Source organism: Carettochelys insculpta, chromosome 29 (genome assembly GCF_033958435.1).
Source record: "Carettochelys insculpta isolate YL-2023 chromosome 29, ASM3395843v1, whole genome shotgun sequence".
In the NCBI taxonomy this organism is placed as follows: Eukaryota; Metazoa; Chordata; order Testudines; family Carettochelyidae; genus Carettochelys; species Carettochelys insculpta.
This window is the reverse complement of record NC_134165.1, coordinates 3,664,454-3,688,349: the sequence shown is the minus strand read 5'-3', so window position 1 is coordinate 3,688,349 and position 23,896 is coordinate 3,664,454. Positions and strand designations below refer to the sequence as shown.

Here is a 23,896-nt window from a genome sequence, read left to right as displayed (position 1 = left end):
CGAGCAGACAGGCTTGTTGCAGCCCCCATGTTTGTGAGGCCATCGTGTGTGCTCAGCAGGCATCAGGGTGGGGGGACTGAAGAGCCCTAGCATTGCAATAGCCCCCCAAGGCGAAGCATGACCTTCCGGCTAGGGACAGGGAAGGTGGATCCGGAGCGCGCCCTGCCCAACCCCCCACCCAGGCAGACAGCCTGAATGGGATGAGTTGGGGGGTACAGCCTTGGGGTTTAGCAGGGATCAGCTGCTAGGAGGCCTGGTTGGACCCCTGTGCAGGAGGGCAGTGGGACCTAGCGGTTAGAATGGGGCAGACTGGGAATGCGGGTGCTGGGGGGGGGAGTGGGGCGAGAACCAGACTTCCTGCAAGGTCTGTATTGGGGTGCACCCGGCTGAGTGCAGCCCAGCTCCTGCCCCCGGGGGTGGGGGTAGGGGGTTAGGGACTGGTTGACTACGGCACTGCACCATACCAGCCCCCTGTGGGGCACTTCCCAGCCTGGGGGAGGGGGGATAAAGGGCCTGGAGGAGGGGCAGGGCTGGAGGATACTCGGCTACAGGGCCAGGGTGAATTATGGTCTTAGGAGTCCTGACCCCCGCAACCCTTCCACTGCCCCACAAACAAGAAGGGAACCCAGGAGTCCTGTCCCCCAGCCCAACTGCTGCCCCCCGAAACAGGAATAGGACCCAGGAGTCCTGGCCCACTCCCCCCCAGCCCTAACCACTAGACCCCACTCCCTCAGTGCCATGTGTCCCCAGCCTTCCCCGGCTCTATTCAGAGGGGACAGGAGGGACGAACTCAGGCCCCAGTCACTCGTTACTAAAAATAGCTTTTACTTAATGAACCAAATGCAGACCAGAGGGGGTGGAAGAGGAGACCGGCCTGGAGAGAGCACACACCCCCCCGCCCCCCGCAGCCATTGGGAAGGAGTGGCACCACCAAGCACGACCCATGCCTGCAGCAGGCCTGGCTTTCCTGCTGGGGGAGACCAGGTCTCGTTAGCAGCTCAGCCACCCCCGGCGTGGGTTCAGTCTGCACCGGGGGGGGTGGGGTCAGGACACGTGGCCAGGCTGAGGGTGGCATCGGAGCTGGGAAGCTGCCTGAAGTCAGAGGTAGACGCGCCGCAGGTCGGCGGGGGACGTGATGGCGTTGCATTGGGGGCAGAGCTTCTTGGCGCCCTGTAAGAGAGGGCAGGGCGAGCTGGCGTGAGATCGGGTAGCCATGTGCGGCACCCACCCCAGCACCCTGCATGCGACACGCCCGTCGCAAATGCAGCCACTTCTGGGGGCCGAGTATGACGCCTAGAAACAAACACACCCACGCCTCGCCATTCACTGGCTGCCACTCCTCTCCCACGGTGGGCAATGGAAGCCCAGCACCCCAGCTCCTCCTGGCCTCCCTGCACTACCCACTGGGCCATACTTCCCTCCAACAACACACTAAGGAGATGTCTACACAGCAACGTTATTTAGGAATAAAAGCTGCTATTCCAAGATTACTTGGCGAGCGTCCACACAGGGCAACCGCTGTTCCGGATTAACTCTGCAGCGTAGACGGACCCTGTGAAACCACCCAAAAGAACTGTTTCCTCCCCGGGAAGAGGCATCTGGAAGGTGTCGCCGGAGGCAATAGCAGTCCGGTGATTTGCTGCAGCAGGGGCAGGTGCCCAGGGATCGTGGCGAGGGGCACAGTACGAGAGCGTGACTGGCACAGAGGAGAGGGCTGCAGATGGCACTCAAGGCAGTATTTGGGGCACACAGCGACGGTAAAGTGACATGGCCGGGGGTGGGGGGTGCTGGCAGGGGGTTACCAGAGCCATGTGAAAGGGGCAGGACGCCCAGTGGGGAGCGTTACCAGGATCCGGAGCCAGCACCGCTCACAGTGGATGTGCCAACACTGAATCGATGCCAACGGCACTGAGTACGAGTCCTGGAAAGGAAGGAGGTCGAACGGTGGGAAAGAACTGTAGGGAGTTGGGCGGGAGGGCGGGATGTGGGTGGAGCGCCTGGCTGTCCCCCTCCACCTCTCCCAGCAGGGGGCGCTGTGGGGCATGTGCCAGGAGTTCCAGTGCCCACCTCTCCCAGCAAGGGGCACAGTGGGGTGCAGGGCAGGAGCTCCAGTGCCCGCCTCTCCCAGCAGGGGGCACTGTCCTGACTGCAGCAGGAGCTCCTGGCTGCTCCAATCCCTGCCTCTCCCAGCAGGGGGTGCTGTGGGGTGCAGGGCAGGAGAGCAGGCTGGGGGGGATGGGGGCAGCTCCCCTGTGCCCAGAATGATGCCAGGTGTGGGAGGAAGGGGGCAATGGTTTGGGTGGGGGTGGGCATCCCAGCACCTCCTTCTCTACCAGCTCTGCACCTGGGCCAAAAGGTCACTCCCAGGTCCAAGTTTTGCTTGCTGAGTTTGTGGGGTGAAAAGGGGGGTGGTAAGGAGGCGGGGCCTGGGCCACGCTCACCAGGCAAATGTGGCACTTGTACGAGTCCTTTCGGAGGAGCCGGCGCCGCAGCTCCTGGATCTGAGCCTTCAGCAGCCCCACGGTGAGGGTGGGCTCCCCCTCCTCCTCCCTCGTGCTGCAGGGACAGGAAAGGGTTGGAGAGACGCCAACGGGACATTAGCTGAGGGGGTTGGGGGTGGAGGGTGCAATGTTTCCTCCAATTTTTCCCATCCATGTGCAGAATAATTTTTGTTACGTGCACCGAGGCATGCCAGGGTGCGCACCACCACTAGATACACACACTGCCGGCCAGGGACGCTCTGCTAATCAGCTGGGCAGCACCTGAATCTCTCCCGGGCGGCCGCCCCAATTCTCAGCTTACAGGGAACACAGGCGGGCGGTGTGGCGGGGAGGTAACTAGGACTAGAACTAGGTGAGGGCTCAGATCCAGGCGAGCTGAGGGAGCTCTGGGATTCTGGGTGGCCCATGTGGAGCAGGGCCAGGCTGGTTCTCGGGCCCGGGGGTGGAACAACAGAGAGGCTGCAGCCCTGGGCCAACTCTATAACCACCGCCCAGTCCCCCAGGGCCGGGATTCCTTGGAGCAGCCCAGAGATGGTGACTCGGGAGGCTGGAGAAACCCCACCACTGGCAGTTGTATGAACGGGTTAGTCAAACGGCCACCAGGGCTGTCTAGGTGGGCTTAGCCCAGCCTCAGGGAGACAGGCTGGACAAGTTGTCTCCTCCAGCGTCCTTCCGGCCTCCTTCTCCCATCGCCAGCCAGGACTCCAGCCCCTCGCCTTTCCCTGCTTGGGAAGGTGCTTTAAGAGCTCCCCTCCTGCTGCATATTTCTCCACATCCTCCTCCGAGAGAGGCAGAGCTGGGCTGCTGGGTGTCTCGGCGGTGCCACGTGCAGGACGGATGGCTCATGGGAGCCCCCGTCCATTGCTCTGCAGCGGGAGATGGCCACAGAATAGCAGTTCAGTGGCCTCTAGCAGGCTCCGGTTTGAGGAGGGGTCAGGACAGGCGCTAGCCACCCCTCCTTAGGGCACTGGGAAGAAGCCAGGAGAAAGATTTACCCTGCCGCTGATTTACCCTCTTGCTGGGCTGTGTGCACCCAGACCTGCTGGCTTCCTGCTGTCCTCCTCCACTGGGGCGCTCTTCGAGACGGGAGGCAGGCACCTGCTCAGGAGGCAGTGAAGGAAGAGACGATACCTTTGTCCACACACCTCACTAGGCCTCTTTGCACCCCAACAAGCCCTAGACCTGCTCCTCAACCTCCAGGGATCTAGGCAGCATCCCCCAAAAGCTGGAGCTGAAATCGGGTACGGCCCGGGCTGAGAGGCTGCTCAGGAATTGGCCTCTTCTGGAGCCCACAGGCCAGGCCCAGGCTTTACGGCAATCCCGTCTGGGCTTTGTCCTTCATCGAGGGATCTCAAAGCGCAGCAGAAGCTGGGCAAAGAGGAGATGCAGGATTAGGGGAGGCGTCCAATATGCAGATGGGGAAACTGAGGCCCATGAGGCAAAGTCACCCCCCGAGCTCTGTGCCAGGCCCCACCCTGGTATAGAAATCCAAGTCTTGCCTCGCAGGCCTCCTGCTCTAACCACTAAACTCCACTGCCCTTCCACAGCTGTGACTAGCCCCAGGTGCCTGGCTCCTGGCCACCCTGCTCTAAGCGCTAGAGCCCACTCCTCACTGAGTGCAAGCTCCCCAGGGGCCCAGCATGATTCTTCTATCTGGGCCTGGCCTGCAGGCTCCAGAACTGAGGGGATCTGGGGGGGGGCACCCCTGATTCACGCTCTGTCCCCGCTCCTGCCCCTCCCTCCCTCCCGGAACTGGAACCCCTGGAATCAGCTGTTCGCAGCATTCCAGCTCTGGAAGGAAGCGGGCGGGGGCGGGGCAGGGAAGTGCAGGGCGCTACAGGTGTGGGGGCAGAGGGTGGACAGGGGGCTGCTGCTGCGGCCCTCTGGGGTGGAGGAGGGCCATACTTGCGGCCCACCCGGTTGCCCATCCTTGCACTGGCGCATGTCCTCTCCTGCCGAGAGTGCGGCACATCCCCAGCAGCTGAGCCCGCTTGGGGGTCACTCAGGGACTTACCTCCAGCAGTACAGCTCAGCGGCCAGGCCGCCGGGGGCTGCCGCAGCTGTCTGGGTGGCGGGTGAGATTGATGCCCCACTTCCCTGAATGACCGCAGCCCCTTCCGCCCCCCGCCCCCCCCGCCACAAAGATCCACTCCACTCTCAGACCCTCACAGAGCAGGATACGGCCGCTGGGCGAAGTCGGGCAGGTCGTCCCCCTCCGAGTCCATGGCCCCGTCGTCGCTGTCCTGACTGGGGCTGGACCGAGCCACCAGCAGTCTGCAGCCTGGGCGAGAGCGGGGAGGGAACATCGTGCTGCAAGGACCCCTGAGCTCTGACTGCCGCAGGGCTCTGCTCTCCCAGCCTCTGAGCCACAGCCAGAGCCCTCTGGCCTAACGCAGCAAGAGGGCCAGCCGGGCCGGGAGAGCACTGCATGGAATGGGGGGTGGATGAAAGCGTCCGAGATCCACCCCCACTGAGATCAGATTCTCCTCCATGATGCCAGACCGCCCCCGATGGAGCTCACGCCCATCCCCCGCTACTGCCCCAGAGAGCTTACAAGCCGAATACATGCCAGGTAGAGGGGAAACTGAGGCCTGGAGCAGGCCAGAGACTCGCCCAAGGGCAGAGAGCAGCATGAGGCGGCAGTGACAGATGAGGAATGCCAGCTCATTGCAGCACTGTGCCACCGTTCCCCCCAGCCAGCCTGGCGGGGAATCCCGAAAGGACGGGCGTTTTGGGGAAGGTGTCAGGAAGGGGCACAGGTTCCTGAAATAAAGCTGGGAATGCCCCTGACCTGCCGGCCTCCCCCAGGCGGTGATAACCTGGCCCTCTGGGGGAAGCGTCTGCTCGGCTATCATAAGGGGCAACCGGAGAAAGGGGTTACAGCAGCGCTAGGGGATTCCATTGCCCGGCTTGAGGGGCAGGAAACTAACATGAGACTCATCAGCCCCTCCCCTCTCCCAGCACCAGCACAGCCTGTCCCACGATAGTCCAGGCACATCCTGGGTGGCATCCAAAGGAGGTCCTCAGGGCTGGTCTAAGCCCAGCTACCCCTCTTTATGCCGGTCACAACATAGCCCTGCTCAAAAGGCGTTTTCACGGCCCTTTAACCTGCTCCCCCCGCAGGGTTCCCACTAATTTTTTTAAGCCATGTGTGGAATAAATTTTGTTGCATCCTCCAAGGCATGCGCGAATGTGCACCACCAGTAGAAAGACACGGTGCCGGCTGCCAGTGCTCTGCTAATGAACTGGCAGCACCTGATTCTCTCCTGGGCATACACCCAAGCGCTCAGCTTACAGGGAACACTGATCCCCTCCATCTCACCTGTGTGTTCAGGCCCCTAACAGAGCTCCAGGGTAAACCATCCCACATGGAACCGAAAAACACCAAAGAAACTTATCAGACAGGACCCAGTTTTAAGTCCACAATTCAACAGCCAGGTCCCTCCTTGCTCGTTTCTCCCTTTCTTGTGGCGTTGCCATGGGACTGTGGGTCTGTACAGTACCTAGCGTAACGGGGCTCCGAGCTGGACCGTATCACAGCAACACCGCCAGCTTCTCTCCAAAAGAGAAGGCTCCTTGGGACGGCTGCCAATTTTGTCCCCAGCAATTTTAACATGCCCAGCAAAGAGGCAATCCCGACAGGAAATCCGTCACGTGCAAAGTTTGAAGGGTTTGACGTCTGCTTTTGTTCTGCAGAACTATGGCTTTGCACAATTTTTCAGGAGGAAGAAGCGGGCGCGGGGGAGGAAGGACACACAGAAAACCCCAGCGGGCAGGGATGTGCGAGATGGCCAGCATCCATTCACAGGAAGGCCCTGCAAATGAGTCTTTCTTCCATGCCAGCCTGGCCCTAGAAGCTGTTTCATTCCCTCAAAGCCAAGATTGCAGAGACTGGTGTTTTCGCTGAAAAATCCCAAAAGATCTCTACTAATCACTCCCTTTCTGCCGGATCATCCAGCTGAGGATCTCACAGCACCTGGACTTCAACTCGTGGCCTTCTGGGTCTGTGTCCATAGAGTTTCTTATGTATTAGGGGGCCTTACGGCAGCACTATCACACACACCCCCCGTCATGGCCCAGGAGGGACAACACAGAGCGGAGGGCCCTAAAGAGCTTCTCAGCTAAGATCTCCCGATGGAGAGCAGGCTCGGTGCTAAGGAACAAGGCCTGCTCTGGAGAGTTTATGCACCAAATAGACACAGGCTGGGAGGGGAAACTGAGGCAAAGAGCAGTCATCTGACTCGCTCTAAGCCGCACGGCCGGCCCACAGTGGCCAGGCCAGGATGAGCATCTTGGTATCCTGAACATCAGCCAACCTGCTGCCTCCGTTCCAGTTGAGCCCGCTTCCCAACATCACGCCTCCTCCATGGTCCTCTGCCTCCCATGCAGCCTCTGGAACTCCTGGGGACTAACAGGCCCGCCTCCCGCATCACCCAGCCCTGCGGCTTTGCTACCACTCCTGCAGGCAGCAACCTCTGTGGAGGGCTATGCCCATGGCTCTGTCCTGCCCCACCTGCCTCCTGGAAGCTCTTTGGGCAAGGATCTCCTTCCTGCTCCCATGGGGCGAACTCCCAAGGAAATGGGGAGTGGTGTGTGATGGGCGGGGGTGACAGTCAGGCTGGATGTGTGTGCGTGTGACAGGCAGAGTAGTTCCCAGCGGCTAAGGATGACCCCCCTGGGGCTATAGCCTAAGCTGGCAGGTAACACCCCTGACCTGAACAAAGAGCAGGGAGGAGCCGAGCTGGGTTTGAATCAGGAGGTGGCAGTTAGAAGCTGGGGAGGGAGGGGGAAGGCAGCCAGCCTCTGCTGAGGGGAGGCTACACCCCAGAGGGGCCCCCCTCGGGCTCCTCTCCCCAAGATGGCTTGGAATGACTGTCTCTGCCGGCTGCACTGACACCTCTGTGCTGAGCTGGGCTTCTGTCAACTCATAAACTTCCTGTCCCACCTGCTGAGTGAGAGTCATTCCAGCCTGCAGACAGGGGGCAGCGCCTGGGGACCCCTGGACCCCACAACAAGGTGAGGTTCACAAGGGCCAGATCCCCCGCTGGTGTAATACTGCAGGACTCCACCAACTCCAATGGAGCAACAGCAGTCTGCGCCACTCAGGGGTCTGGACCTAGGCTTCCCGCTGACAAATCTGAGGCTCCCGCCCTCTCTCCTGCCTCACCGCCGAGTTTGCTGCGAATCACCCCGATAAGTAATAACGCTTTGCATTTGTATACGCTATCAGCTGCTCACCCATTCACATAGCCTCTGGGCACTCTCCTGTCTGCACAACCCCTGCAGGAGGCAGGGCAATGATTCCCATTGTAGAGATGGGGAAACTGAGGCAGGTACTAAGTGACATGACCAAGGTCACATAATAAATCTGTGGCAGAGCAAGGACTCGAACCCTGGTCTCCCACATCCTAGACTCACTGGAGCATCCTTCCTTTCCCTTAGCACCAGCCAGCTGAGCTAAGAATTATGTCAAAACACTTTGGCAAAGTTTGCAAGCCTCTTCGGGAACTGTAACTCCCAATATACACGTAGGGAAACCAAGGCACACCGGGGCAGGACTTAACCATGGTTACACAGAGGAGGAGCGTCCAAGTGTCCTGGCTCCCAGTCCCCAGCTCCAACCGCTAGTCCATACTCCCTCCACCTACCAGCATTCTAAGCACTAGATAACCCCTCCACTCTCACAGCTGGCGCTCAGTCCCCCTTTGCTCTAAGCAGTAGCTATCGCTCTCCTCTCAGAGCAGCAGATAGAAACGAGGAGTCCTAATACTCAGATCTGCCCTCCCCTCCACTCTAACCCCTAGGCTCCACTGCTGTCCCAGAGGTGTGACTAGTACCCAGGAGCCGTGACTCCCAGCCCCCACGCTAATCACTGCCAGAAACTGACCCAGGTTGAAGTGAAGGCAGGAAGCCTGTAGTGCAGGAAATGCTCTCAGATGTCTCAGCCCCGTTTTGCTGACCCAACAAGCCTGTAAGAATCTGCCTGCAGGTTTGAGGAACTGAGACTTGTGACGTACCGGCATCCCGTGAGGAGGGGGTTGGGTTTAACAGCAAGAACTGAGCAGAAGGGGTAAAGCCACTTGGACTCTGTACACGGTGGAGAAGAGACACCCTGGACTCCAGCTAAACCCTACCAGGAAGCCTCAGAGCCAGAGCCTCCAGTCTCCACCGCCACTTCTGCTGTCTGAACTAAAGGAGACTCCTCATTAGCAATGTAGGGCCTATGACACATAGTTGAACATTCCGATTCCATCCAGCAGAGGGCAGTGGTCATCCACCAATACACGGGTGTATCACACTCTACTCTAGTCTGACCAAGGCCATTTTCCAGCCTTAAAGGTTCTGCTCCCACTCCTAACACAAGCGTAACAAACCCATCCCAGGGCTCTACCACTGGGACTTTCCCACCTGGTGGACATTAAACCCCAGCTCCTTTGGTTTCCAAAGCACTGCACCCTTCCCTCTTCCCTAAGCTTCTTCGGGGAGCAGGGAGTGACACCAGGCTGGGTCAGAGGTGGTGTAGCTGAATGCTGAACAGATCCACCACAGGTAGAATCGCAGCTACTTCCTTTCTCAGCGTAGGATGTCAGCAGGAGAGAGAGAAAGTTGCTTGAAGCTCCCTTTGCTCTCCCCACCTTCCAGGTCATGATGTCGGGTAGAGCAGCCCAGAGGCTGCTCTAAATTATCCTGTCCACAGTAGCTTTCGTCACAGAGGAGGGCAGGTGAGAGAAGACTCCACATACCTGGGGGTCAGGGACCCACACTCACCCCTCCCAAGCTCTCCTGCCCTCCTGGCAAAAGCTGCCCCTTACCTTTCCTCTCCAGGATGTTTTTGTTTGGGCTGCGATATTCGTACCCGCCCCAGCGGTTCTCTTCCAACAGCTCATCCTCAGCTTCAGCCAGCCTGGAGCCCCTGGGGAGAGACCCCTCCATCGGGGCCTCCGGAAGAGACACAGACATGGGATGTGTGGAGGGGAAAGAGGCTCTGGGGAAGGGGGCTTGGGGGAGTGGAGGAGGAAGAGACTGGAGGGTTTCAAGCCTGGGCAGGGGTGGGGAGCAGGGATCTCAGGGCACCCACAAGGGACAGCTCAGCCGAGTCCCATGGCAGATCAGACGCACGGGCTCAAGTAGCCCCATATTCCCCCCACACACACCCTGCCACCCCGGCTCGGGCCCCTGGGCCCATCTACCCTGGTATCAAGCCTCGCTGTGCACATCCTCGTTATTCTCTATTCTGAAGTCATCATGAAAAACCTGCTCTCGTTCCTGGGGCTTAGGCTGCAATTTAACATAGCTGCACTCAGGGGCAGATTCTCACAGGGCAGAGATAAACGGGAGCTAAATTCCTTATATATGGGGCCCGAGCCATGCACACCCAAACACCCGGAGTCTCACCTGCTCGTCCAGGCAGGGTCTGATCCGTTTAAACCGGCTGGCTCTGGCTGCAAGGCAAGTGGGCAGAGAGAAGGATCTGTAAGCACCTTCCAGTGGCAGCTCTGCACTTCTGGAAAGTGGGTATTGGGGAACGCTGGACAACTCGGGGGGTTGGCCAGCCAGGGACCTGGGCAGTGGATAACTCAGGGGAATGGAGTTACTGAATCGGGCCCCAGATCGTGATCTAACCCACCCTAGCCATTCAGGACCAGAAAGCACCGGGATTCTGCCATGCCAGGCTCCGGCTTAGAGTCAAGCTTCTAAAGCACTCCCCTTGCGAGACTTTCCCAAGTAGCACCTTATTATTATCCCCCCCTTGGCAAAAGGGGAAACTGAGTCACAGAGCGGCGTGGCTGGGAAAAGTCCACCCCCACCGTCTGCCCCTCCCCTTCCAGAGCTGGGAACTGAACTCAGCACTAACCACTAGTTAAAACTTGGTTTCAGAGCCAGGAACTGAAACCGGTGTGTGATGGTTTGAGTCTCATGCCTTGACCACCAGACCTCCCCTACCCCCGATCAGCATTGATCCACTGCCAGTGCAAGCTTCCGCCCCACCCCGCGCCCCAGATCCAAGCCAAGTCCCTTCCTCACCTCCCATGCGGCCCTCCCGGTTTGACTTCACCTGCAGAAAGGTCTGTGGGGCGAGAAAGCAAAGGGGCGTATCTCAGGTGCAGGAAGAAATGGGCTCTGGCTTCGCCTCCATCCCGGGCTCCAGGCGGTTAACCCCAGAAAAGTGTGGGCAGGGGCTTGCCCGTTCCCAGGTACCTCTGCTGTGCACCCTCCTCCCTCCAGCCCACCCCCCGACCCCCATCACATTGCTAACCTGGTCCACTCCATGTCCTCCTGTCCCCCTCTAGTGGTGGAGACCAGGTACCGTGCCAGCCCCACAGCCGCTGGGGAGCGGGGCCCCTTTATGGCCCATGTTTAGGGCTTGCACCCCAGGTTCAAGACTGTGGTCTGGTGATGTGGGGGGGACCCACCTGCTGCCTGTCGGCTTTGGGCCCGTCCTCATCAGCCTGCAGCGAGCCGGTGGGAGAGTCTGGGCCATCCTGAGCGGAGGGAGCTGGAGACTGGAAGGGAAGGAGAGAGGTGAGGGGTAAGCAATGACCCTGGGGGAACAGTGGGGCGGCTGGAGCACACAGGGGGCTGAGTGATGGAGGACATTCGGAACCAAAGCTCTCCCAGCAGGGGGTGCTGGGCTGGCTGTGTGGGGGGGAGTTCCCAGCTACCAGTCCTGGTCTCTCCCAACAGGGGGCGCTGTGGGGAGTGGGGCAGGAGCCCTGGCTGGAGGGGGAACTCCAGGATATTCCAGTCCCAGCTTCTCCCAGCAGGGGGCGCTGTAGGTGCAGGGGGTGGAGCTCCCCTCTGTACTAGTCCCAGCCTCTCCCAGCAGGGGGCACTGTAGGTGCAGGGGGTGGAGCTCCCCTCTGTGCTAGTCCCAGTCTCTCCCAGCAGGGGGCACTGTAGGTGCAGGGGGTGGAGCTCCCCTCTGTGCTAGTTCCAGCCTCTCCCAGCAGGGGGCGCTGTAGGTGCAGGGGGTGGAGCTCCCCTCTGTGCTAGTCCCAGTCTCTCCCAGCAGGGGGCACTGTAGGTGCAGGGGGTGGAGCTCCCCTCTGTGCTAGTCCCAGTCTCTCCCAGCAGGGGGCACTGGGCTGGCTGTGCCAGGAACTCCTGGCTACCCAGTCCCAGTCTCTTCCAGCAGGGGGCGCTGTAGGTGCAGGGGGTGGAGCTCCCCTCTGTGCTAGCCCCAGCCTCTCCCAGCAGGGGGCACTGGGCTGGCTGTGCCAGGAACTCCTGGCTACCCAGTCCCAGTCTCTTCCAGCAGGGGGCGCTGTAGGTGCAGGGGGTGGAGCTCCCCTCTGTGCCAGTCCCCGCCTCTCCCAGCAGGGGGCGCTGGGCTGATTGCAGGGGGTGGTCACTGGCTACCCCAGTCTTGGAGTTTCCCAGCAGGAGGCACTGCGGGGTGTGGGGCAGGAGCCCTGGCTGTGGGGGGAGCTCCTGGCTACGTCAGGTCCAGCCTCTGCAGTGGGGCAGGGCCTTGGCTGTGCTGTGTGCAGCCTCCACAGGGGAAACTTCAGCCTCTTGCCCCTAAGCGGCCCACCCCGGGAAGGCTGACGGGGACACTGGGTGGGGGGAACAAAGACCCTTTACAGCAGCCATTGCGGGGGGGCGGGCGGGAGACAGGCTCACCTGGGTTGAGCTGTGCGTGTCCTCTGGGGGGGTCACGGCCTCCCTGCAGAGAAAGGAAAGGGTGAGTGACCGGGGGGAACACGAGGGGGGCAAGCTCTGGGGAGGGCCAGTGCACAGAGCCCCCCCACCAGCAACGGCCTGGCTGACTCACTGGGATGGGGGTACTCCCATGCCCATCCAGAAGGCGGTGGGCTTCCCGCAGCTGTCCGGGGGAGGGGACGGGCATCCCATGTGTCCAAGGGAAGGGGCACCCACACCTCTCCATGGGAGCAGCCATGAGGCGGGGGCTCCCATATCCATCCATGGGGGGCAGGGGTTCCCATATCCGCCTGGGGGGGGCCCTGTACCTGTCCAGGAGCTGGGTGAGTCTCTCGATCTCCTGCTGCAGGTGGTGCCCCAGCTCCGAGCACTGCAGCTCCCTCTGACACAAGGGGCACAGAAGGGCCAGTGGCTCTGGCTTCTCCCCTGGGGAAAGGAGGCGGCCTGGTCAGTGCCCCACAGCCCCACGGCCCCGGGGAGCTCCCATCCAGCCGCAGGATGCTCTGGGGAGCTGGTGCCCACTGCCACACACACGGCCAGCTCTCCTGCCCGGCTGCCCTGCGCCCCGCTGCACCCCTTGCTGGGAGGGGCTGATTCAGCCGCTCCCCATCCCACTATCAGGAGCAGGAGGGGCCCAGGTCTCTCTGGGGGCCAGTCCTGGACAGCTGGGGCCAAGGAGCTCGGGGGAGTGGGGAACCCCAGTCAATCAGTTCAACCCATCAGCTGCTGCCCTCTGCAACGTGACCCCTGGCATCGTCCTTCAGCCCCCGCTGCAGGTCAGGGCCTGGTTAGCAAGCTATTAATCAGTTGCACTGAGCCTTTGTCCCTGCTGTCGGCTGGGGTTATTGTATCCAGGCAGGGACAGCAGGGCTCCTACTTCCTGGCAGGGGCGAGAGGGAGGGTATGAACAGAGAGAGATTAAGGGGCGCAGGGGACGCTGGTTTCAGGAGGTTTCGCAGGGTGGCAGTTCTTCCTTGCCAGCCGAAGCAAGATCAGAACAGCCAGACACAACAACCGGGACCGGCGCCCGCAAAAAAAAACCATTGCGCCAGGTGCTGTACACCTCCCGCGTGGCCTAGCGAACGCAGCAGCACTGCAGCGTAATCCAGGGCATCGGACACTGGACTGAGAGACGAGACACTTGGAGCCAGCCCTGCCTTCGGCTTCATAGAGGCAACACTTCACAGCCAGGCTAAACAGACAAATGGAGTGGGAGGGGAAACCGAGGCACAGGGCGGGCACCCTCCGAGGCAGAGGCAGAGCTGAGACCGCAGGTTGCAGGAGCTCCTGAGATGTTGTTTTCTAAGATCACTTTCCCCGCTGCCCCACAAGCCCCCTCCTGCAGTGGACTAGAGCTGAAAGGGGTTTTGTCTATCTCCCTCCCCCGACATCGTCCAGTTTCACTTCCGCAGCTGGGGAGGCCGAACAGCAGCAAGGTACCTCAGTTCTGTTTCCTGGCCCTCGAGAAAACCCCCAACTTTCTGGGTGTGAGGTAGACCTTCTGTGAAGCCAACCGCAGGCGGCTGCAGAGCGGGACAGGGATCCCTCCGCCGAGATGATGTAAACAGCAGTACTGACGGTTTAGCATCTCAGGCAAGCTGATCTGGGGCCAGAGGAAGGATCTGGCCCTTGGGAATCGAGCCTCCCGTCCCAGCTGCGCAGGATTGTGCTTCCCACTGAGGGATCTGGAGCTGAGCGCTTGGGCAAAGCCACCTCCTTGCCTCAGTTTCCCCAGCCGGTAAAATGAAGCTATTGCTTGCTTCTATCCCAAACCAGGGCACTGTTGCAGCTGGCTCTGTATAGCACCCAGGGGAGAGGCTGACCCTTCCTGGAAAAGGCTGCAACCTAAAGAGGCAGAAGGAATTTTGGTAACCCATTTTGCAGACGGGGAAACTGAGGCACAAAGCAGGCCCATGACCTGCCCCAGGGTACACAAGTCGTGGAAGAACCAGGAGTTGCAGCTGTCGCTCCATCTAATGCCATCACTGCAACAACATCCTGGCAACATGGCAGTGGCTCACTTATCATGCTGTTTTTTACCCAGCCTTTGTCTGGCTTGTCTGATAGACTGAGCTCTGGGGCCAGGGAGGGACTGTCTCTGGGCAGCACCCGGCACAAACGGGGCCCTGATCTTGGCCAGGGACAATGCAGCAGGCCTGCCCGGCAGGCCATCTTTACCAGATGACATCAGACTGGAGTTCCCTGCCATCACTTTCTCCCCGGCTGGCCCGTGCGAGCCCCACGCCTCAGTTTCATTCAGACACAAGTTTCTGCTTCAGACTAAACACTGAAGAATCCCTCAAAGTGAAACCGGCTCCAAATCTCCAGCTTCCACCACCAGTGGGAGGGCGGTGGGGGAAGCACTCGTCCCTGCAGAGGCGTTGGGGGGGGCGGTTCCCACCAGCTGGGGTGAGGCTTGGGAGGAACCCAGGCAATTCCCACTGGTGGGGATTCCAATTTCACTGCTAACGTGTCATAAGCTGGAACCCCGCACCACGGAGGAGGGGACTGAGTAGCACCGGCAGCCAGGACACCTGGGTTTGACTCCTGGCTCTGGCAGGGCAGTGGGGTCTAGTGGCTAGAGCAGGACTCCTGGGGTCCTTTCCCAGTCAAGCCACTAGCTCTGAGCTGCTCCCCTCCCATGCCCCGTGCCTCAGGTTCCCTAGACTGTAGACCGAGGATAATACGCGCCCCCCCGCCCCCGTCAACCTGGGAGGCTGAGTCCAGTGCTGAGTGCCGGTATCTCCTGACTGGGCCCAGTGAGGGTGTGAATGCGGGGGCAGGGGGGTTCCAGGGATCAGGCCCTCCTCGGCATGGGAGGAGGAGGTGGTGGAGTGTGGTATGGAGCAGTGGGCGGAGGAGAAAGTTCTGCCTGAGTAAAGATCCTGAACAGCCATTGTCTAACCCCCACCCCCATCCCCTCCCTCCACCCGGTCTGCCAGAGACAAATGCGGAGGGTGTGCCGACAGGACTTATTCCGGGTCGCTTAGCAGGGGCTGGATCTGGGGGCTCCCTGGGGACAATCAGCTATGCCAATGTGTCCTCTTCGGGGCCCGTCACCACCGGAGAGGGGCTGCGCCTCCCAGCTGAGCGGTGGGGGGTCCCATCCCTGCCCAGCTGCGTGTAAACGAGGGAACACCCCCTAGCTGGGTGGCCGGTCACACCCGGGGAGCTGTGAATACATGTGAGATGTAATGGAGTCCCAGTGCCCCCTGCCCCCTCGTTTGTCACCGCAGTGGGGCGGGAGCAGGCATTCTCCCCAGGCAGGGTGGGTGGGATCAGCTTCCCAGTAATCTGTGTGGGGATCCCAGAGGGCGTGTGGGAAGGGAAGCGGGTCTATCAGTCCTGGGGACCGGCCACGCAGGGCCTTTCTGCCCGGCTGGGGAGCCCCAGAGATAAGCTGGAGCTGGCATGGAGGGGGTTAACTTGGGAACAGCTGGCAGGGTGATCAGAACACCCCAGGGGGGTGGCCTAGCTAAGTGTGAGGAGAGAGTGCCCCAAACAGAGGGGCAGGGAAGTCTGGGCCGGGCCTGCCTTTCTGTGAGCTGTCTGTACAGCACCTAGCACCCTGGGGCACTTAGCTGTTACCATAACTCACCTAATAAATAGCATACTGTGCCCTACCCAGTGGGGTCCTTGGCTGTGACGGGACCTCTATGCTACCGTAATGCACCTAGCACCAAACATTCAACCACGTGCGATGGGGTCCTTGGCCATGACTGGGGTACCTACGTCTTACCATAATACACCTAATAAATAATGTACAGTGCCCAGCACAGCAAGGGTCCTGCGATGTGACTGTGACCTCTTGATGCTATCGTACTACTCCTCATAAGTAACTTGCACAAGGTTCCTAAGCCTCTCACCGGCTATGTAACTTGCAACCCTCTAGTAAATAACAATAATAGTGATTAAAGAGCTAGCTAAACCCCCACGAATCCATCAGGTGAAACCCTGGCCCCCTTGAAAGCTGCAGCAACGTTCCCAGAGGCATCCGCCAAGCCAGGATCCCAGGGTGTGCTTAGTTAAATCCCCACCTCCTGGAGTCAAGGGATTTGGTGAAACCTTCCACTTTCCTTCTTTTCTTAAAAAAAACCCAAATGTCTAGCCATCATGGGGCAGAGAGAGGCTGGGATATGGGCCCCGAAGAGTTCCTGAAGGAAAATGAAAATCCCTGGTTTCCTTGTGTGTCAGGCCAGAAGGGAAAGCGAGATCATTGATTTGGGTCTGCTACAGAGCGTTTGCGACAAAACCCCTGCCGGATCCTTCCCTCCCGGGCTGAGCCCAGAGAACCAAAGCATTTGAGTCCACAGGAAGTTAAAGGGTTGTGTAGCAGAGATTAGAAGAGACCCAGGACCACTGTAATGGCAGGAAATTGACCAGGTGAGAGATGCTCAGCTGCTCCCCTCCTCTTGCTGCGGGAGGAAGCTCTCCTGGGGTGTCCTCCAACCTGGCCTGGGGAATGATCCTCTCCACCCGTTGGCTACGTCTACACGTGAAGCCTACATCGAAGTAGCCTATTTCGATGTGGCGACATCGAAATAGGCTATTTCGATGAATAACGTCTACACGTCCTCCAGGGCTGGCAACGTCGATGTTCAACATCGACGTTGCGCGGCACCACATCGAAATAGGCGCAGCGAGGGAACGTCTACACGGCACAGTAGCACACATCGAAATAAGGGTGCCAGGCACAGCTGCAGACAGGGTCACAGGGCGGACTCAACAGCCAGCCGCTCCCTTAAAGGGCCCCTCCCAGACACACTTGCACTAAACAGCACAAGATACACAGAGCCGACAACGAGTTGCAGACCCTGTGCATGCAGCATGAATCCCCCGCTGCAGCAGCAGCAGCCAGAAGCCCTGGGCTAAGGGCTGCTGCACACGGTGACCACAGAGCCCCGCACGGGCTGGAGAGACAGCATCTCTCAACCCCCCAGCTGATGGCTGCCATGGAGGACCCCACAATTTCGACGTTGCGGGACGCAGATCGTCTACACGTTCCCTACTTCGACGTTGAACGTCGAAGTAGGGCGCTATTCCGATCCCCTCATGAGGTTAGCGACTTCGACGTCTCGCCGCCTAACGTCGAAGTTAACTTCGAAATAGCGCCCGATGCGTGTAGCCGCGACGGGCGCTATTTCGAAGTTAGTGCCGCTACTTCGAAGTAGCGTGCACGTGTAGACGCAGCCGTTGTCAGGCAATCGATCTCACCCTGAGGAAGGCTGAGGGCGGGGAGGAAACAAGATCCACTGCCCATTTGTGCGTGGGGGAAGGGATGGGACATTCCTTCCTGATCCCTGCAGGCAACCAGCTGCAGCCCTGCAGCATGAGACTGGATTCTAGTCGTTTTCATAATGCAGAGCTGGTAGCATGATAAGCAGTGATTCCCAATGGCCCAGAGGAGCAGGGGACAAACTCTAAGCCTGGCAGATTCCTGTCCAGAAGGAACTGCACGACTCGCCTGCCCAATCCCCAAGCCACCCCACACAGGCCTCTGCACTGAAGCTGGATTCAAAGACACCTCTTGCAAGGTTCTTGAATTTCATTTGAAAGACTCCATGGGGGGTCCTGCCCCTCCCCAGGATGCTGGGCCGTTTTTAAAGCCAGCCTCGTGCAGTTTCTGCAATGGGAGAGGGGCTTCTGAAGCTGAGCCATTTTATGACCTAGCGGTTATGGTGGATGAAAGGCTGGATATGAGTCAACAGTGCACCCTTGTAGCCAAGAAGGTTAACAATGCATTAGGGTGCATTAGGAGGAGCATTGTGAGCAGATCTAGAGAAGTGGTTGTTCCCCTCTATTCGGCACTGGTGAGGCCACATCTGGAATATTGTGTCCAGTTTTGGGCCCCCCAGTGTAAAAAGGATGTGGATGTGCTGGAGCAGGTTCAGCGGAGGGCAGCAAAAATGCTTAAGGGGCTGGAGCACAAGACCTATGAGGAGAGGCTGAGGGATCTGGGTTTGTTTAGGTTGCAGAAGAGAAGACTGAGGGGCGATATAATAGCAGCCTTCAGCTTCCTGAAGGGGGGCTTTAAAGAGGAGGGTGAGAAACTGTTCTCAGTGGTGTCAGATGGCAGAACAAGGAGCAATTGTTTGCAGTTACAGAAGGAGAGGAGTAGGCTAGGTATTAGGAAAAACTACTTCACCAGGAGGGTGGTGAAGCACTGGAATGCATTGCCTAGAGAGGTGGTGGATTCTCCATCCCTAGGAGTTTTTAAGTCCCGGTTTGACAAGGTCCTGGCTGGGATGACGTAGTGGGGGTTGATCCTGCTTGAGGCAGGGGGCTGGATTTTATGACCTCCTGAGCTCCCATCCAGCCCTGGGATTCTCTGGTGCCCTGAGTGTTTAACCCCGGAGCTGTTTACGTGCCGCCCCAGGGAAGAGCCCGGCACATTCGTAAGGAGCGCCTCCGGGTGGGGGAGGTGAACGGGATTATGGAGAAGATTCTACCCGGCATCTCCTCCATCTGCCACTGCCCTCCGGAGAGGCTGGACAGAGGGAAGGGTTGAATACATCCAGCAGGGCGATTAGCATGACAAAAAGACAAGATCTGGAGAAAGAGGGGGCCAGCCAGGCCCACCCAACCCCCCCAGCCCCTGTGCAAAGTGGAGCGGAGGGAGGCCAGCTTGCTCAGCGCCTTGGGAAAAGGTCACGTTTGTCCCGTGTGGTTGACTCCTGCTGGGAGATAAACAGGGGTTGCCCTGTTGTGGGTCCCCCACCCCGCCACTGCCAAGCTACCGGTCCTCCGCCCGGCTTGGGCCCAGCTGCAGAGCAGAGACCTCATCCCAGCAGGATCAAAGCCAACGCATCCTCCCTGGCCTGGGCCCGGAGAATCAGCAGCATCGGGGAGACCCCTAGTGGTGAGCAAGGCCAGGAGAGCCCCAGAGTTCGCCCTGCACCCAGCAACCTCCGTGCAGAAGCGTTGGTGCATCTCGACAGCAGCAGAAGTCCAGGGAGGCAGCAGGGTCTCCTGTCCGCCCACTTTGTTCCCAGGGCCCTGCTGGCTACAGGGCAGGTGTTTCCCAGGAAGTACCAGCACAGCTGCACGGGGGTGTCCCTCTGATGACAACCCCCAGCCAAGCAAAAGACGCAGCCGCTGTCCCCGAAAGGGGGTTCCTCCCATAGCGCAGAGGCAACATGAGCCTCGGAATTGGGGTGAGGTGGGGGGGCCGGATTAAGGGCCAGCTGACTTCAGATGCCTTTAAAATAACCAGGGGACCCCCAGAGCCAGAACCCGAGATGGGTGGACAGCAGCGTTCCCTGGAAGCTGAGTGACCCAAGTGCCACCCCACCACGAGCAGAGCGCCCAGAGCCAGCGGTGCGTTTGTCTATGGGTGGTGCACATTGGCACACACCTGGGTGCACGTAACAAAATTTATTCTGCCCGTGGGTGGAAGAGTTAGCAGGAACCCTGGTGGACAGCCCCGAAGCCAGACACTGCAAAGCTGGGTGGGGCAGGGAGGAAAAAGGGCTGATTTCTAAGCTCTGCTGGAAATGGAGAACGCCAACATCCTGTCTACACAGGCTGGTGGGTACAAGGGCCCCTCCGTAGGATCAGCAGTGCTGGGGACCATTTTCCAGCCTTAATGGGAGCTCACAGTTGTGGCTTAATGCCGCTTATGCCCATTGCCGAGCGGCAGGAGTTCAATCAAAGCAATAATGGCCCAATTAGGGGGCTGGAGCGTGTCACCTGTGTGGAGAGGCTGAGGGATTTGGGTTTATTTAGTCTGCAGAAGAGAAGAGTGAGGGGCGATTTGATAGCAGCCTTCAACTTCCTGAAAGGGGGCTCTAAGGCGGATGGAGAGGGGCTGTTCTCAGCAGTGAGGGATGGCAGAACAAGGAGCAAGGGTCTGATGTTACAGAGGGGGAGGCGGAGGTTGGATATTAGGAAAAACTATTTCCCCAGGCGGGTGGTGCAGCACTGGAATGTGTGACCTAGAGAGGTGGTGGAATCTCCATCCCTTGCAGTTTTTATGTCCCGGCTCGACAAAGCCCAGGCTGGGCTGATTTAGTCGGGGTTGCTCCTGCTTTCGGCAGGGGGCCAGACTCGCTGACCTCCTGAGGTCCCTTCCAGCCCTGGGATTCTATGATCCTGCGGCAGGTTAGATCTCACTAGGCCTGATTCTGATCTCACGTACACCAGAGCGCTGCTGCCTTACACCACTTCCTCCTGATTTGCACCCACATCAGGAAGAAGAAACTCAGGCCCACCGAAGTGGCGTCGGCATCACATCCCCGAGACTCCGCAGTGGTGGGGAAACTGAGGCAGGGCCCAGGAGCAAAAGGCCCCAATGGGAGCCGGTGATGGGGTTACTGGCCTGCTGTCTCCCTCAGGCTGTCTGCCCAGCCCCTGTGGTAGCCCGGGGGAGTTTATGTGGGAGCCCACGTGTGTGCCACAGAGCTGCTGTCTGTGGTGAGTTTGTCACAACCGTTTTAGCGAGGGCTGTAAACTCCCCCCGCGGTCGCAGCCCTGGCAGGCTCCAACCTGTAATTGTGGTTCGTGGCAGGGAGCTGAAGCGGTTTAAACCAGAGCATGAGCGATTGCTGGGAAAGATCGTCACAGGAGCAAAGAAGGAGTGAAATCCGGGCCCCGCCAAAACAACACACAGGCCACCCCACGGCAGGTCCCTCTCGGGGCTTCAGCAAATTTGGGGTATCACCGGACAGAGGATAATCCTAGCCTGGCACAGAGGGGCAGGGGAGATTCCCCCCCTCAGTCCAACCCATGATAGAGGGGGGCAGAGAGGAGGAGGAGGGTTGCGATGGAAGGAAGTGTGTCTGGCCCACGAAAACTTGTGCGCTCATAAATTGTCTGTCTCTAAGCTGCCCGGGACGGCTCGTTCTCCGCCCTCGCCCTTAGCGCCAGCTGAGCGCTGGGAGCATTAGGAAAGGGACGCTGGGTCTGATTCACACCCCAGCCGTACACAGGCCCTGAGGGAGTTTGCGGCAGGTGCACCGTCCTGGCAGAGTCTAGAACTAAAGGGAAGATTCAGCCCAAGGGCCTGGTTCTGGCGTTAAAGGCACCGGGGTGGGGGGGGGTCATCTTATTTGACAGCTGATCATTCCTGATTGTTTTCCAGATCACCTTGGAGCAGATACCACATCTCACAGCCCTGGGCTTCTGACTGGGAAGAGACAGACCGACTCATCCTGATATCTGCTGCTAGGGGAGTCTCAACCCCCCTTGCTCTAACCACTGCTCCTCACAGCCAGGGCTAGAGGAAAAACCCAGACTCCCTAACTCCCAGCGCCCCTCCCCGCTCTAACCATTTGACCCCACTCCCCTCCCAAAGCTGGGGGAGGAAGCCAGGTACCCTGACTCCTAGCCCCTCCGCTCTCACCACTCAGCTCCACTCCCACAGAACCCAGGAGGGCAGCTGGAGGCCTAGGGAGCAGTTTAAAGATCTGCCAAAGCTTTGTTTGCTTTTCTCAACCTCCGGCTGCACGGCCCAGGCAGATGTGGGAGGAGAGGAGGTAGGGCTGGGCTGGGAGGGGCGGTGGGGGCGCTGTGACTGTTTGCAGGCACAAGGGCCTTTATGGCAGCTTTGCCCTTTCCACATTGCTGCTGCAGGTGCAGGGGGCGGGGCGGCTGGCTGTGCGTGTGAGCGTGAGATTGTCTGTGGCGGCAGGTGATCGTGCAAGGGCTCATGGAGCTGCAATTGTGAGAGAGAGGCTGTGACTGGGGGGAGGCGATTGTGTATTTCAGACCCCGTGTGACCAGGGAAGCATGGGAGTGTGCGAGAGGGGGGAGTGTGCAACAGGGTGCAAGGGGTGTGATTGTGAGAGGTGGTGATTATGGAGGAGAGGTGATTGTGCATATTGGACCAGCTGTGACTGGGGAAGCATGGGAGTGTGCGAGAGAGGGGGAGTGTGCGACAGGGTGCAAGGGGTGTGATTGTGAGAGAGGCTGTGATTTTGGCAGGGGAGGTGATATGTGTGTGTGTGGGACCACGTATGACTGGGGCAGGGCATGCATGTAAGTGTGCGAGAGGGTGTGTGTGCAACAGAGTGCAGGGGAGGTCATTGTGGGGGGGGGCACGGGAGGTGACACGACAGAGCCAGAGCCCTGGGGCGCTGGGGAGGTCCAGCTGTGACAGCCGGTGCTCGGCCACTTTTCTGGGGCGAGCAGGGCCAGGGTGTGATCTGAGGGCGGGAGGCAGCGAGCTCCTGAGCCTGGGGGGCCCCAAGCACCATCCAGCCCCTCTCCTGCGAGGCCCCCACTGCAGAGCTGCTTCTTGCCCTGTTCTGCAGCCCCCGCCCCACCCCGCCCCACTCGGATGGGTGTGAAATGGACTTCGAGCGTATTGCAAAAGCGGGTGGGTCTCATGAGCTACTCATTTTACCCTGGGGGAAACTGAGGCACGACACGGGCAAAGGGACATGCCCATGGCCACATGGTGAGTCAGGGACAGGGCTGGAGGTGGAAGCTGTGGGTTCTGACTCCCAGCGAGCCCTGCTCTAACCACTAGACCCTAGCCCCAAAGCTGGTGATACAACCCAGGCAACCTGGCTCCCAGCTCCCCGCCCCCCCACACACCGGCTCTAACCACTAGGTATCACTCTCCTCTCAGAGCTGGGGAATAGAGCCCACACCCCACCCACAGAGTCGCTCCCTACGTCCCACCCTCTGCGACAGCGTGGGGACCAACCGCGGCTGCCAGCCCCCTTCAACAGCAAACCCGTCCTGTGATTCGCAAGGAGTCTCGGGCTGGGGGTGTGTGTGCCAGAACAAGGGGGCTGCTGGGGCCAGTCGGGGAGGGTCCCAGAATGGGAGGCTGCCCAGAAGACCAAGGGGAAGGGGGAGCAGGTGAGCACAGGGAGGGAAAGTGGGGGTTGGGCGCAGGGGAGGGCAAGGGTAGGGGTGTGGGGAGAAGGGGGACCCCAGGGAGGCCCAGGCTTAGCACTCGAGCAAGGGGGCAGACAGGCCCCTCCTTCGTTCTCCCCCCCACACCCCCTGCTGGGGGTGCCGCCCTCGCCCCCTACCTGGCTTGCCGCGCCGTGCATTCGGGGAGCCCTTGAAAGGCGGCAGCCCTGCCCCCCCGCCTAGGGGCTCCGGCCCCACCTGGGCGCGATGGGCCTCCATCTCCTTCTCCAGCACCAGGCAGCAGCCCTGGGGGGGCTCCGACCCGCTCCGGCCCTCCAGGAAGCCCCCTGCGTAGCGCTCGACGTCCTCAGCCAGGTGGAAGGGGGAGAAGGGGTGCAGGGCGCCGTACCCCAGCAGGCTGACCCCGCCCCTCTCCAGGCTGGGGTGGGCAAAGGGCGGCGGGAGGGGCAGCAGCGGCGGGGGGTAGTTGCGGCTGGCGGGCGCCAGGCGGTCGGGGTGGGGGTACACCAGCGAGTACGCCGTGCCCAGGAAGGGCAGCTGGGCCGGCTTCTCCATGGCCACAGGCACCCCAAAGTGGCGGGGCTGCTGGCACGGGGTGCCGGGGCTCCGGGTGTCCTCCGACGTGGAGGCCAGGACCAGGAGGGCTGGGGACCCCAGCGGGTTCAGGAGCCCAGGAGAGTTCTCCATGGTGCCGCAGCAAGGGGCCCTGCAGAGAGAGACAGACAAGTAACCAATGGGCGGGAGTGGGGTGTGGCTGGGGCACCCTCCCTCCCTATCCCCTTCACCACTAGGGGGCGCTGTGCTGCATGAGGTGCAGGGGATGGGGCTCGGAGGGGCACCCTCCCCTCTAAATCAGGGCGGCACTTGGGGGTGCTGCGCTGCAGGGAGCAGGGTAGAGGCTCAGCAGG

The 23,896-nt window shown here is 60.2% G+C and overlaps 1 protein-coding gene across 1 annotated transcript; it reads right to left on the bottom strand.

Moving 5' to 3' along the window:
• Positions 1-882: 882 nt before the first annotated feature.
• LOC142003431 (E3 ubiquitin-protein ligase Rnf220-like) lies at positions 883-23,675 on the bottom strand. Its single transcript, XM_074980390.1, is given in 13 exon segments — positions 883-1,170; positions 1,847-1,921; positions 2,442-2,556; positions 3,513-3,599; positions 4,081-4,087; positions 4,642-4,782; positions 9,314-9,486; positions 9,877-9,943; positions 10,527-10,569; positions 10,916-11,005; positions 12,126-12,168; positions 12,473-12,590; positions 23,147-23,675. Coding segments are annotated over 13 exon segments (1,560 nt in total). The 3' UTR covers positions 883-1,098.
• Between the last annotated feature and the right edge of the window lie 221 nt (positions 23,676-23,896).